This window comes from Lactuca virosa, chromosome 9 (assembly GCF_052849685.1).
Source record: "Lactuca virosa cultivar CGN04683 chromosome 9, Lactuca_virosa_CGN04683_v6, whole genome shotgun sequence".
Classification (NCBI taxonomy): Eukaryota; Viridiplantae; Streptophyta; class Magnoliopsida; order Asterales; family Asteraceae; genus Lactuca; species Lactuca virosa.
This window is the reverse complement of record NC_136434.1, coordinates 144,648,657-144,665,002: the sequence shown is the minus strand read 5'-3', so window position 1 is coordinate 144,665,002 and position 16,346 is coordinate 144,648,657. Positions and strand designations below refer to the sequence as shown.

The window sequence follows — 16,346 nt, the reverse complement described above, 5'->3', positions numbered from 1 at the left end:
TTGTGATGTGTTGTATATGATTCTTTGAGACACTCACTAAGCTTTGTCTTAAAGTTGTGGATTTAAATATTTTTGGTAATTCTGAGGATAGGGGAAAGGAAAACGGATGAATGTACACACTCGTCGGCATCATCAACATTTTGTGATTTTGTGTTGTTATGGTACTCTAATTTGGATAATTTTCTTTTGGAATATATTATTTTATTGACTTGGTTTTATGATGATGGCATTTTAACTTAATTAAAAACCAAAAATTTTATTGTGAGATTTGGATACACATTCCCCTAGAAATAATTCAATAAGCCCAAGTCTTTCATAGCAAATCAGTATGCCAAATATTGTTTCAAATACTGTATACAATCATGACAACACTAGTAATAATCATGTCATTAGTATATAAGGAAATAAGGATCCGACCTACACTCTTACGTCTAACAAATAACGTCGAATCTTGATTACTAGGATAATAACCAAGAGAAGTAATTACCATGGAAAATTTCTCAAACCAAGCACGAAGGGATTGTTTGAGACACCAAAAATATCTCAAGTGTTACATTGTAAATATAAATTATTACTAAGATGAAAACCAACAAAGTAATTACCCTAACTGTATTTTTCCTCTTTTGTTCAAAAGTTTACAAATATCTCAAGTGCTACATTGTAAATATAAATATTTAATTCAATTATTAGAAGGAAAAACTTTCTCTAGATATTTAAAGAAGCGGTTAGAGTAAAATTTGGGAGGAGCAACAGATATTGACATAGGATCATGGAGTACAGATTTATATGCATGTTCTATTTTCTTTCTCGTGTTGTATTCCTGAAGTATATCAATTATACCAAGATAAAGAACAACATCGTAGACCTCAAAAAGTTCGACTTCTGTGGAACCGGAAATGTCATGAGAGACCTTATGGTTTGCTTGAGCCGGCATGTTCACGCCTAATTGCACCCGTAACCTAAAAGTGTTTTTATAGATATTAGGTCAAATTCAAGGTACTAGATGAAATTTATGTATATGCATGACATCTCATGTCATGCCATGACAAGACATATATAACATAACATAACATGGTATGGAATGACATGGCATAGTGTAACATAACATAACATAACATTACATAATATAACATAACATAACATGAAAAGTTGCTTCTTTCGCTATTCAATGGGCTGGGAAGAGGATCAGGTCTGACCCAAAGGATAGGGTAAGTTGGGAGACCATCTTAAGTGACTTTCAGTTTAGGGTCAAATTTAGGATTTATTTCTCTAGATATAATACAAACAATTTAATAAAAAAACAAGATTTTGATGTAGTATAATTAGAAATGATACTTGTCTGACTTTTAGAGTCTGGTGTGCTCAATCATGCCAATAGTTAAGTGAGAAATTTATTTATATATACTTTTATTTCTCAAGATGTATAATTTTTTTGAAGCTTGTGTGGTTGAGACAATACCTTGAAATTTATTCTTCCATGTTCGATAACTATCTAGTTTATGTTTTGCCTTCTATATTAGAATCAAAATCATTCTTAAATAAAAATATTTCATATAAAACAAAATCTAATACTAGCATTTTTCCCTAGAACTAAAATATATTTGGACCAACTGTCACAAAACATATGCAAATGGAAAAAAAAATTCCACTAATGTTGTCCCACCCAATAAGGTGGTACATGTTGAAATACAGACTTGTTGTTCACGACTTCTTGTGTGTGTAAAAGGTATAAATGTTCTCTTCTTCCATATAATTAGAAATAATATTCCTAAAATGACATATGTGCCAAATAATAACCTCAACATTAACGACAACAAATTTATCATATAACCCTTTAAATTCAAATTAGGGATGACCCTGATTTTTGACCAAAATGTCATGGTTAAAGTCACTGTAAAAACAACACATTCTTAAGGCCTATACACCTTAATAAACTAGAGGTGCCCTGTTTATATAGAAATTTAACCAAAATATTCCATTGATAATACTATCTCCGTATATTTTTACTCTTATAGTCAATAGGGTCATTTATATAATAATTAAGAATTGACATGATTTTATGGAGTACTTTTATGGTAGTATCAGGCATATATTAATCAAAGCTGGAATGAAACATTTGGATTAAGTAAAAGAATCGTGTTTTTTTAATATCTAGGGATGGTATCAAACAATCCTCAAAAATGTGATTCCTTCTTTGATGAAATGGAATGATATATATGTAGTTGTCAATTTACTTTTTATATATAATATTCAATAAGGTTAATTTCATAAATGGGAAACAAGGTATTTGTTTTTTTTTTTTTACAAAAAAACATTATTCTAAAGTACTGTAATGGCTAATAAAGTATTTGTTTCTTTTCACAAAATACCATTAAATCAATGTTTTTGTCTTGATTTATGAAATTAACTTTATTTGGGTGTCTAATTTGTGTAATGGAACGTTAAATATTATTCATGAGTATAAAATTTAAATTTATTTTTAAAAACCAAACAAAGAGCAGATTGAATACCTTCCAGTACCAGGAAGAAGGACATCAACTTCCTTGTCCCCTACCGAAAATGCCTTCAAAGTACTTCCTCTACTATGCGGACCTGGTGCGGTGTTTACAGAATCTGGTTCATGAGTCACTAGGAGAAGTCCCGTTGGTTGAATTGTACGATCCACACGTAAAATTGCTCCTAAAACAAGCAGAAGAGAAATTTAAATTGTTATATAATTTATAATATAAATAAAATAGAAATAGAGACAAAAATTTACCATCGTCGGTAGTATTCTGAGGCCTGTTGAATGCATAAGCATCTGGTGGTTCTAACATACTCTTCAAATGTTCAGGAGCTCTAAAATGCAATCCCAATAAAAGACTATAATCTATAATTTGTTGAGATTCTAGAAACATGCAGTCCAAATTAATTTGTCTGCAAAAGAATGGGACACTAGTGAAATACTAAAACTTAACAATGTAAAAGGAAGGGCTAAATGCAAGAAATATCAACGCACTTTTACTCATTTGTGCACTTTATCATTCCACTTTCATTTCTTTACATTATAGTATCGTACTTTGAAAAATCTACCCAATTATAACATTTTGCGTTTAGAACATTATACTCTGAAGTTCTAGCCAACTATATAAAAGATTGTATATTTAGGTAGCTCTTTCAATGTGTAATGTTGTTTTAGGAAGAAATGAAACTAGGATGTTGTAATAAACAAATTAGTTAAAGTACATTGTTATATTAACATTAAACTAGAAATATAGTTGATGATATGTCAAACTTAAGTTTGAGTGGATGAAAAATGGAAGAGAAAATCATCAAATCACAGGAGAATAGTACTTACTTGAAAAGTGCATCACGGAGTGACTTGTCCATATGGAATTTATAAGTAAGATCAAGGTCTTTCAGTGTGGTGGCCTCTATAATATTATATGTATTTGTATTTCTTCCATAGTATGAACCCTTCAAATCATAATGACGGTGTATCCTCAAATCAGTGTAAAACATATTTCCCATGACCACAAATTGTACCTAAAGTTGAGTTTAACAAAACGAAAATGAGGATGTATACTAAGGGGGTGTGTTGTTTAAAGAATGGTTTGGAAGAAACAAAAATTGTCCAATGAATTTGAATTTGAAGCAATTATAATCTGTTACACGCATCGTTGGCATGAGATGGGACAGAATTCAATGATAAAAAATAACATTTTTTTACATTTTCATTTGTATTCAAATTTATTTTTATTTATCGTAGCATGAAATTATTTTTTATTATATAATGAGGGCATTTTGGTCTTTTTATAAAAATAAAAAATGAAGGTGAATTCCTTCCACCCCTGGTAATAAAGAATAATGAAATCTATTAAACATGGAATTTCATTGATTTCGAAATAACTGAATTTTCTCCATTAAATTGGCAACCAAACATGTCGTGGAAAGAAATCTCATATTTCAATTTTTTCAAATTCCATCAGCATCCGCAAACCAAACATGCACACAGAAACCAGAATAAGCAGAAAACACGTTAGATACCTTCTTGCCACCTCTTGGTGTTATCTCATGGATGCCATAAAATTTAGTAATCATGGTGTTATCGTGTGCTTGTACATGATTGTAATAGTTAGGAAGCATCTTGAGTAAAACCTATAAAATATAAAAACAAATATCAATAATTTCTAATTTTAATTCGGAAACAAAGTTGCATGATTCTTATGTAGTGTGATATATAGAGTAAAGAAAGATTAATAAATTATAAATGTAATAAAATCATAAAAGCAATAATTCAATTGGGAATTACCTATGAAGAAAAAATTGAGGTAGAAATCAGACATTGTTAGCTCAACAAAAAAATCACTAGTTCGAGTTAGTTACCAAGAACGACATTTTAGTAAGTTCAATTGTGACCATATATATTAGTTAAATGGGTGTGTTGAAACTACTTTATTGTTCAATTATATTTATGTAATGATAAATCTTTTTGATAAAGTTCTTAATTGAAAAAAATATAAAAATATTAGAACTTTTTTATCTAGTAGGGAAATTCTTACTCAAATATTAAAATGATAGTTTTTAATAAAGAAAATTACATGAATGATCCATGTGGTTTGGGTAATTTATGTGGTTTACAAAATGTATTTTAAGAAAAGCATGTTTCATAATGTGAAAGGAAACATACAAGAAAAATGTTTTGAGTTACGTATTCATAGAAATACAAAATACATTGCATAAGTAGAGAACTTATGCAAGAAATGTTACTATTATTTAAATGACACTTAATTATGATATGAGTAAAGGACATAAGGTCTTAAGATGTAGGAAATATTTAATAAGTGTTGCATGGCATGATTATGTCAAATATTAAGGTTCATTGTCTAATTGGACAATAAATGAAACTAGCATGCTGTTACGGGTAAACGGATTGAACTTATAATGCGTACGTAAAGGTTTGAGTGCATTGGAAAGTATATGGGAATGATCATGAGTCAAATAAATTGATTCTGATAGAAATATGTGATGATATATGAGAAATGTTGTACGTACAAGAGAAGAGGCAAAACATACCAAGAAGACTTTAATATGTGTTTCATAAAATAAAGTTGTACATGGAGTCTTAATTAATACTATATCCTATCTCACTAATCTAGGAAATTATATAAAAATGGAAATTATACACATTGATGTACTCCTAATTTTTATATATGATTAGCTAAATTACTCTTAATTTACAAATATGTGTGTGTTTTGCATCTAGACCAAAATATGATATATCTAGATCTTGTGAAAGTTTGGAATGCTAGCCCTTACTTTGCTTATTGTAATAGGTAAAATAATTTAAGAGTTGCAATTGGGTTGGGTTCGGCTTGGCGGGTCAAAATACATCAACCAAACCCACATAACACATTTAATTATATAGGTTCGCGGGATAGAGCGATGAGCGTCGGTGGGATGATGGAGTGTAGGTGTACCAATGGTTTGCGTATTTTGCATCGGTTGGTTGGTGGTGTGCGATGGCAACGGGAGATGGTACTAGTGGCTGAGCTCTCACGACGTTGAGGTAGTAATGTAAGGGTGAGAGTAGTTTGTTGCCTTTTTAAGTAGCAAGGAGTCAAGGATTGGGTTTCTGACTAAGTAGGGCACGACGCACTCATAAGTCATAGTTCATAAATAAATATTTAAAAAAAAAGATAATATATTGGCGGGTTGACCCACGAAGCCAAATTGACCCATGAAATAAGCAGGTTGGCGGGTTAGAAATCTCAACCCAAACTTGTTTATATTCGTGTTGGGTTCTTGTCGGGTTACATGTTGGGTCGAGAATGATCACCTCTATAAATTATGCTATAGGAGCATATATATTTGTACCATATAAGTAGGAAAACATGGTATCACAGTCGTGAATTACTGTCATCTGCTTACAGCCTATGTATGATTTTTTTAATCGCTACACTTTATATAAATTAAACTACAAGAAGTATGAATTACATAATACAATAAAGAGAGTTGTTAGCCCATGAGTCCCATAATAAATCCTTACCCCATTTAGCTCTACCCTTAAGTCATAAAAAGCTCAAAGTCTTGACCTTATAAGCAAGAGTAGACAAACTCTTCAATTTTCTATTTAAAATCATATCATTCATATCTGTCCATATGGTCCATATTAGCGCCTTTGAAATCGCTTCAAGAATATCTTGAGACCTGTTATCCACACTATAAGTGGAGTTTATACCTAGGAAGGTTTCAAATGAGTCATTCAAGATAGGAAGGTCATTCGACCAATTAAGCAGGAGCCCACAAATCTCCTTAGGTGTGGAACAGCTCTTGGAAACATGTCTCTTGTTCTACACAAAGAATTACAAAATAAACACATGGTGGATGGAATGATTACCCCCTGTGTACGAGGTTGGATCTAGTGGACATTCTCCCGAGTCTCAAATGCCAAATTAAGACATTTATTTTTTGGGAACCACCTTAGACCATCTGGTAGTTTAGTTAGTGCACTCCAACAAATGATTGTCAACTTCCTTTCTTAAATAAGAAACAGTGAAATATCCTCCCCCATTGAGACTCCAACACTAATTACTTGTTATTGAGTTACCCTCATGTCAATAATTTTATAAAAGAGGTTAATTAAGTCTATCTTAGACATCTCCATGACTATATTGATCTTATTGATTCTTGCTCTAACATTGATTCTATTACGACTTGAAATTGACACTCCTAACCCTACAGTTCTCTATAAATGCATCTAAAAACTTTTTTCCTAATTGTATCGGTGGTATCCTTAAAATGCAACCACCATTTTCTTAAAGGATCTGGACTGAAAGCTCTTAAGTTTCGAATTCCCAAACCGCCAAGATCTTTGAAATTCATCGTTTTGTCCCACGTAATCGAAGTGATGCTTTTGCTAACTCTAGTAGTACCCCAAAGGAACCTATTACAGATACTTTCAAGCTTCACAATGACTTTTTATGGACTTTATATATCGAGAAAAGGTATGTCCCGAGGCTTGCTAGAATACACCTAACAAGCGTCAGGCGTCCACTAATTTAAAGGGTTCTTGCTTTCCACCTTGAAAGTTTTTTGTTGAATTTATCAATAAGGGGAATCCACATGGACACTCTACTCGACTTTCCTCTTCCAAGCATGCCAAGATAAGTAAATGATAGTTCACTTTCAAGACACTTTAACCAGCTAGCCATAGAATAGACCTTGCTTGTGGGGACACCAGTACCCAATAACTTGCTTTTGAGAAGTATATTTGTACCACGAAAGTAGGAAAACATGGTCAATTCAATAATAATTAGGATAACTTAATATGTTCATCCTTGACTAAGCCATTCTGGTCATAGGATATCCACTAATGTAGAATCGACTGAGTATGCTAATATATGAAAGTTAATTATAAATGGTCCAATTAATAAGATTTTGAAAGAGTTTTTTGGAGCTGAGTTTCAAACAAAGGAGCTACTCCATTTGAAGTATTTTTTAGGGATTAAGGTTTCTTACACTCGGAATGGAAGTTTCATGTCCCAATGAAACTATTGTTTTGAAGTATTTAATGACTCAAACTTGATTAATGAAAAAACTTGTGATTCTCATATTGAATCGAATGTGAAACTGAAAGCAGATGATGGAGATCCAATTGAAAACTAATAATATATATATATATATATATATATATATATATATATATATATATATATATATATATATATATATATATAGAAGAATTATTGGGAAGTTCAATTTTCTTAGGATTAATCGGCCAAGAATTCTTTTCTAATGAGTTTGTGAGTCAATTTATGTCATCACCAAAGACATGGGACACTGTCACTCACATCATAAAGTATCTAAAGGGTACTCCAGGGCGTGGTATATTGTATCAAAATCATAGAATCTTGGTCATTATATGGTAGTAGGGTTTACAGATGTTAACTATAATGGTGACCCAACAACTTGGTAATCAAGTACCAGGTATTGTGTCTTTGTTAGAGGAAATCTTGTTTCATGGAAGAGTAAAAAACGAATTCTAGTTTTATGTTCGAGTGTAGAATCCGAATATAGAGCTACGGCACAGACAACATATGAGCTCATATGGTTGCATACTCTACTTGACGGGATCCAAGTTTTCTCAATCAAAACCAATGAATCTTTGGTGTGATAACGATGCCTCCATTCATATCGCCAAAAATCAAGTATTTCATGAGAGAGCCAAAGACATTGAAGTAGATCATCACTTCACTCAAAAGTTAGATTAGAAGGATTACAACTTCCCATGTTCACAAAAGTCTTACGTAGGAGTAGAGTTATTTACATTTTTACTAACTTGGCATGATCAACATCTATGCTTAATCTTGAGGGGGAATGTCGAAGTGTATATAGTAGTCAGTGCTATTAGGCTAGGGAGCTTATATGGTTTAGTTGTAGTTGTATTCTCTTTTTTGTAGATATTTGTGTATTCTTTCCTTGTATGATCACGTATCTACAATTATTCTCAATATTTTGTTCTTTGATTACACATAGGTTTTTATGCATTTATTTATATTGATGAACATGTCAAGAAACTCTTAATATCTTATATTATTTGAACCTAAGATTGTAAGACTATATGTAGAAAAGACTAACTTAAATTTAATAAAACAACAATACCTGATCCTGTAAAATTATGATATGAGAGGTTAGATGTAGACATTCTTACCTCTAATTGGGGGTGGATAGTCGACTTCCATAGAAGAACTCCAACAAGAATAAAAGAATAACAAACTAATAAGTACTAAGATAAAGATAAGACAAACAACATGGAAATAAGGCAAAAAGTATTATATAAATATAAATGCAAATAGATGCCTACAATAATAGAGCAGAAAGTAATATGATGGTATATATAAATTTGAGAAATAAAGGAATAGAACAAGAAGTAACAAGTAGATACAAGCAATTGATCAAAGAAGGCAGGATGACTATGCATATGAATAATTTACTAAGATGCTCATGCATAAAAGGGAACCGGGAATATAAAATTATGATATATAAGATGTTGAATAGCATTCATAAAGCGCTAAAATATTGTATTTATAGAGTCAAACCTTGAGCTCGGATTTTCGTAATGTTTTAATCACAAATCTGTCATCATGAGAGCGATAAAAAAGGCTTCCACTTTTCCCCGGAGAAGAAAGCTCTATTAAACCATCATCCCCACATATTGACATCATATAATCTGCAGCATCTAATTTGAATAGTTCCCTCAAATTCCTGAAAAATAACTCCATCCAGATGTATTAAGACAATATGAGTATCAATATAACATACATACTACTATTTCATATAAAATTCTGGTACATACAAGGTGCACATGAAATGTAGTGATAACACATTCATGAAATGTTAGCCATGCATTCTTTAGTGGATCAATACTAAATTGCACATGATCATCTATATAAATACATCATAACATGTATAATTATTTCCTTATTCATGTATTTGGAACAATCCATTACTCATAAACCTTTTGTGACTAATGTATGATGCTCTCTTCTCCTTTCAAACTATGTTGCCAAATTTGTTAGTAGTTTGATTATGGGATAAATGAGTTAAGATCCTGGCTAACTAAATATAGGACGAAAATCTAATAATGTGTACATTGGTTATTAGATCTATATGTCACAACCACCCTACATCCAACAAAATGTTCTATTGACCTCTCATTTTACCACTTAAGTAGACATAAACATACAAATTTCTTTGGGGTAAAAATTAATTGCACAAATATTCATACCATCATGTCTACATTACATGTATGAGGAATTTGAGCAATCTTTAGTGTTAGATTATATACATACCGAGAATGTGATTATATTATTGCTAACGTCCTTTTAAACCTATATTGGTTGTACAACTAGGTTGTGTAATGTAAGATATGATCAATCCCAAGACCTAGTATACATATAATGGTTCCCAAATGATAACACTTTCCCCAAGATAGAAAACCACGCCACTATTGCTTTGATTGTTCATGACGTCACCTCTAAGATCATTATCCAAAATACCCACAAGTTCTTTGGTCCTTTGCACCCGATGATACATGATGCCATGATTGATTGTAGTTTTCACATACCAAAAAACATGATTCATCACATTTTTGTGTTGTTAAGTACCTCAAACTCCTCACAATTCACCTATATTTGATAGAATTGATTGGTTCCATGTCTTTGTATTTATTTAGTTTCAGATTCATATCCATACGATAAATCATTAGGTTGCAATCTTTAATTCTAAACTCCTCAAAATTCCTCGTAGCATAAGTTGATTGTTTTTTAGACACTCCAACATAATTGACAAACCTTTTTGATTCAGGTATAGATGTCTCGATCATACAAACACCTTTTCAACATCATATTCTATAAGTTTAATCCAAGAGAATATAGTGCATGCATCTAATGCTTGATGTAACCCATAATGAGCTTTAGAAATTTTGTAAACTTTATGTTTCATTCCTTTAACAATAACACCTTTAGGTTGCGATATGCACGCTTTTTTCATTTAGCTCACTAATTAGAAATGTGGTCTTTATGTCTAAATGGTCTATATCCCAAGTCCATTAGGCCATGAATGCAACAATAAGTTGGATTATATAGATTCGAGCTAACGATGTGAATACTTCCTCAAAATCGATACCTAGTTTTTGCAAGGAACCCCTTGCAACGAGACAAGTCATATACTTGGTGATTGTTCCTAAGGCGTCAGTTTTATCCTTAAATGCCCAATCTAATCCAACATGTTTGTGACTGGAATAGATTAACAAGATTCGAAGTCAATAAGAAGTAATTCTCCATGTCTAAAATCAACGTATGATAACCAATTATTGGTCAATGTATGATAGCCAACTGGTCCAGGCCGGTTAGAAGAGGTTATCAATTCAACAGAAAATGGGTTTTTGGGATTTTTTTTAAGAACGGATGTTGCACTTTTAGGGTCTGTTTTGCGTTGAATTTGGTATTGTTTTGGAGCTTTTTTGATCCCAAGTGGTGACTTTTTGGTTTTGTTTTGGGATGAAAACACAGTTATTGTTTCGCCATGAAAACGATGTTAGGGTTGTTTTGGCTGAAAACAAAGTTGTTTCAATGTTATTCGGGATTGAAAACAAGATTATTTTGGGGTTGGTTTGGTACGCCTTGTTCCCGAGTTCTACTGAAGGAGGGATATGGATGGATATGGAGGGAAAGTGAGGGATGTGGAAGGAAAATCGTGTTCCCGAGTTTCATTAATGGAAGGAAAGTGAGGGGAATGAAAATCTTTAAGTTTTATTTTCTTTTTCCTGCTAACTCGGAAACACAAAAACTTAATTTTTTCTTTCATTTCTTTCGAACTCGGGAACACGAAAGAAAGAAATTTTTCCTTCCCCTTCCTTTCTTTCTGTTAATATTTTCTTTCATTTTCCTTTATTGAGTTTACAAAAAAAAATCGGGAACAAGGCATAAAGGTCTGCTGTGGCACCATAATTTTTGGCTGAAAAAACAACCCATGTTTCCTTCAAAATCCATCTTCGTTTTTCATCAAACATCGTGTAACGTCTTGTCCACCCGTACCTTCTTCTTTTGTGGTTAGAAAAACCGATGACCTTTTATACTTCTTCATCCCTAAGATAGATCATCTTCCTACTTCGATCATCCAACTTCTTTTGATGCAAACCTAAAATTTTAATATGTGCCAAACAACAAAAAACTTTGAAGAAATGAAAATTTGGCTTCTGCCTGGTCAAAGCCTTGTACGATGTGACATTGGGAAGATCCATGTTGGATAATCTTGTTGGGTAGGTTAGGTTATGTTAATGGGTCCCATGTGACATTGGGAAGATCCATGTTGGGTAATCTGCCTCGTCAAAGCCTTGTAAGATTTGACATTGGGAAGATCCATGTTGGGTAATCTTGTTTGATAGATCAGGTTATGTTAATGGGTCCCATGTTAATTAGTAATTTAACTAGATTTATTTTGTTGTTGAATTGGTCATATGTTGACCAAGTTGGAAGGAGAATAATGGGGCTTAGTTGCCCCCCCTCATAGGAAGCACATGCCCCTAGTGTTTATGTTTGTTTTGTAGTCTATAAATAGGTTAGTTTGTTGTTTGTTTTTGTGTGTGATTAGTTTTCCTTCTTGAAAGTAGTATAGCAAGTGAGCCCAATAACTTGTCCATATTTCTTAGTTGCTGTGTAAAACTCATGAGAGTCGATAGTTGCAAGTTTGCAAGTGGGTTTAAGGGAAGGGCTTATCTCCAAGTGGGATTACCTGCATCTTCAAAGCCCATGCAACATAATTAGACTTTGTAAGGATCGGGTAATTTAAGGTGGCACTCCCTTATTCTCCAATCCTTTGTGCTTCTCCATCTGCCTTCGACGAATTTGATCCTGCCATTGTTGTTTTTGGCATATACTTGGACATACACAAAACAGAGCTCTAATACTACGTGTTGGATTAAACTGATTGTAATATATTGCGTTTTATTATATAGGTTATGTAAATAAATCAAAGGCTTTCGTGTGGCCGAGAGCTACTGTCGAGAGATCTAAGAGAGAAAGATATATTATAATTTTTAAAGGCCAAAAGTACTTCTACTGTCGAGAGATCTAAGAGAAAGATATTGTATACTTTTTAAAAGCCAAAAGTACTTCTATTGAATTGAATAATGGGAAAACTCGTTAACAAAGATAGTGTAATAATAATACTTAATATACGATATATGTGCTTAAAACTGATTGTCAAGGTCGGGACTACTTAGATTTATAGGGGATGATTAAGGAAGAAGAAAAGAGAAACAAACACCAGCTAAATAGATACCTGAAGACCATAAAAGAATAGTCTTTCCAGTAGAAATCAACTGAATTGTGTGGAGGTGTCGATTGTGAGCCTTTCCTGGGGAAATAAATCCTTATCCTTGCTTGTTCTCCAAAATCTGAATATCTCACTTCACGCATAGTAAGCGGTGTAATTTTGCCAACAGTGTACCTGTAATCAAGTCATGTACACAACACATGAGTTTGGAACCAACAAGAATGTAGAGCTACATTATAAAATCAAATGTTAAACCAAGGGGGACAAACTCTTGTACACAACAAGGAGAAATACAGCAAGGAGAAAGAAAAGCAACTGGACACAAGATTTTCATGTTATCTCATTCAACGTTAACAAGCAAAAAGCAACAGTCATATAAGGCTTACATGACATTAAAGAAACCTGACCACTACCCCACAAAAACAACTAAAATAAAACTGCTACCCACTACCTCGAAGACAAGGTACATAAAATAAACAAGGGGTAAAACTGTGAAGAAGGAAATATGCATGGCAAACTCATGCATGACTGAGAAGTGAGATGTACTAGGGTGTTGTACGTCAATATCAAATTGAGCTGTAACTGAGAAAAAATGAACTGGAACATAAATTAAATTGAGTGAATGGAATGATCAAAAAAAGTTGTACCTACAAATTTTCAGATGATAATTGGTTGGAAAGATAGATATAAACATCTGCTTCTATATTGTAAGATAGTCACATACAGATCAATGTTCACAAAACGGCCAAATTAATACCTAGCTAGACATAAGGAATCATTTTCTTCTACTGTTGTACATCACGTGGTGGGGCATTAAATTGTTTTTTGCAACTGTGCACATGGATTGGGGTCGATCATGGGCAAGAGACAAATGGACCCAAAGCTAGATTTAGATGGGTCATTGGGGGTATGGGGTGGGTTCAATAGTAGTAAATGAACATGAAAATTAAGTATCAGACAAAAATCAGATTTAGAGTATTCATTATTTACCTGATTCCTAGTTGCAGATTAAGCATCATATAGTTGCTCTTACGGGATTCAAAAATATCCAAAGTTGACTTCCTTTTCATTTCCTCCATAAGAAATATTCGCTGTTGTTCCTTTTTGCTTAAAACCTTTGCATTATTTTTAGTTCTTTCTTTCACCAAAACTCCTTGTATGTATTCCCTTTCCCAAACTACATTGCTACTATTATAATCATCTACACTTTCACCTTCATCAAGGTTATGAGATAATAACTCAGTACTGTTTAATGCAGAGGACTCCAAAGAAGAAACTCCGACAGAAATTTTCTTGTTTGATACTCGACCCATGTCTCTAAATAATCCTTTAATAGGTTTTTTTATAGATATACTCCGAACTATACTATGAGGTTTTGAAGCTTTCTTTTTTCCTAACCTTCCAGAAGATGAACTCCTAATACTTATTGCTGGATAGAACATGCCCAATCCATCCTTGAGCCCATTGGTCCACGTCCCAAAATAATAATTACCATCTGCAAACCTATAAACCCCTGTCCCATGCCTATACCCTTTTGACCAATTACCATCAAACAGATCACCATTCAGCCATTTCATCACCCCTCTACCACACATCAATCCACCTTTCCAACTTCCCATATACATGTCACCATTGCACCAAGTGTATTTACCACTGCCTTCATGAACACCCTCTCTCCATGAACCATCGTAAACATCAGAATTACTATACTGCTTTCTTCCAAACCCATGCTGAATGTTCAACCTCCATGAGCCTATGTATGTTGACCCATCTGGATTTGTCAACGTGCCAAAACCATGTAAGTAGCCTCCATAGAAATTACCTTCATAACTTGCTCCAGATGACCAAGTAATCCGTCCATCACCTGCCATTTTTCCTTCTTCCCAACAACCCTCATAAACTGTTCCATTTTTCCATTTGTATGTACCCTTGCCATGTGGGATCATTCCCTTGACATTACCAGAGTAGACATCTTCTTCTTTTAGAACGATCTCCAAATTACTCATCCTGAAACAATGAGTAATACACATAAGACGAACATCGTTAGGTTTTGAAAACAAAATTAATTTGGCATTTAAGAACGCATGCAAATTGTAATTAATCTTTGACTTTTGTTGTACTTACATGCAAGTTGTAAGCTTTGACTTTTTAACAATGCATGCAAGTTGTTCTGCAAAACTGTATGAAGGATGCAATTATTTTGAAGACTTGCAAAGAGCCCCATGAATTTGAAAACCATCCTTGTTTTTTTTATTATTTACTTCCATCTTATATACCATATGTTAATTAATCTTTGACTTTTGCTGTTTTGCACATACAAAGAGGACAACCGAATACTAAGACTTTAATTACTTCAATTGTTTCTTTGGCATAAAGTAAGATCTGAAAGACACTTTATTTGATTTTTGTATGAAAAAGGAAATTGTCTGACACCTTAAACAGTACCTGCAAATTTATAAATGACTTCTTCTTAACTTGAAGATCTCAGTAAATACTAAATCCTTTAATCTTGATATGAACATAGCAATTCCAATAATTAAAAAATACTTTTGACTTCTCAAAGGACATATATAGCATCAAAATTAATCACGTCAGTCTAATTACTGTGTTTATAGTACGAATAGATATTGTATTATATTCATATTAAGAAGAAATAAGCTTCACATTACTATCTATCAAACATCCCAATGACAAAAGTGATACTGTATACAGCCAACGACTGAGTTTGACCATTCGACAGCCCACCTTAGCAGTGTCACTGTAGTATCAATACCAAAATTCATAAATGCAGTCGCTATGAACTAGATAACGACTATCATTACATAATCGAAGATAATTTTGCTAAAACTGATGTTAGCATTCATGCTGCACAAGTTTTAGCACGAACTAGAACATCAAAAACTTCTCGTGAACTCAACAAAAGAAAAGGACAAATGCACACCAATGAAATTGAAGTACTCACCTGTTAAATCAATTCAAATCCAAAAGAAAAAAGACATTTCTGATTGATTGATTGGATCTTGGAACTCCACGATCGGATTTACACTACAGAAATTCTGCCTTTGGGGAGCTTTGGTACCACAGAGGCTTTTAGAAGAAAAAGATTGGGCAGAGGGAGCAATAATGTTTTAGAGGAATAAAAAAGTAAATGCATCACAAGCATGCAAAATAGTGTGGCAAATATGTGTGTGTCTAGACCTCTGGAGAAGAACGACCGTTGGATGCCTTTAGATGCGAGATGAACGGTTTGAGATGTTTCCCAGGTCCTTTTTGCCGACTATATATGCCGACGCAAGGCATATATATGGTGAGATGTTGTGATTGAAGTTTCGAAGATTCTCAATTTTTTTTCAAATAAATTAATATAAATGTTTAATAAAAGAATTACGTAGTTAACAACTATAACTTATATTTTAAAAAACTATATTTAGTTAACAATTATGACTTGGTATAACGTTACAAACTCATGATCAGTATGAAACTCAATTATAGACGGAATCTAAAAAACTTTTTTTTTCCGACAAGAC

The 16,346-nt window shown here is 33.0% G+C and overlaps 1 protein-coding gene across 3 annotated transcripts; it reads right to left on the bottom strand.

Annotated features, from left to right (window-relative positions):
* Positions 1-539: 539 nt before the first annotated feature.
* On the bottom strand, positions 540-16,061 carry LOC145140873 (phosphatidylinositol 4-phosphate 5-kinase 7-like). 3 transcript variants are annotated; one of them, XM_079074258.1, is made up of 9 exons: positions 15,782-16,061; positions 13,810-14,826; positions 12,826-12,993; positions 9,081-9,246; positions 4,027-4,137; positions 3,338-3,525; positions 2,759-2,916; positions 2,511-2,679; positions 540-959 (listed from the first exon to the last, which is right to left on the bottom strand). In XM_079074258.1, the coding sequence occupies exons 2-9, from the start codon at positions 14,823-14,825 to the stop codon at positions 680-682; spliced, it is 2,256 nt and encodes a 751-aa protein (XP_078930384.1). In that variant the 5' UTR covers position 14,826; positions 15,782-16,061; the 3' UTR covers positions 540-679. The 3 variants fall into 3 exon arrangements, with proteins under 3 accessions (XP_078930384.1, XP_078930385.1, XP_078930383.1); XM_079074259.1 differs by lacking the exon at positions 15,782-16,061 and adding an exon at positions 14,944-15,031 and having other exon boundaries at positions 3,338-3,456; XM_079074257.1 differs by lacking the exon at positions 15,782-16,061 and adding an exon at positions 14,944-15,027.
* Positions 16,062-16,346: the final 285 nt, after the last annotated feature.

What these genes read in the sequence shown, in the direction of transcription:
- LOC145140873 (XM_079074257.1), bottom strand. An exon ending in CTCCGTGATGCACTTTTCAA is followed by an intron (nt 2,917 to 3,337) that starts GTAAGTACTATT and finishes ATTCTTTTGCAG; the next exon opens with ACAAATTAATTTGGACTGCA. An exon ending in TCAGAATACTACCGACGATG is followed by an intron (nt 2,680 to 2,758) that starts GTAAATTTTTGT and finishes TGCTTGTTTTAG; the next exon opens with GAGCAATTTTACGTGTGGAT.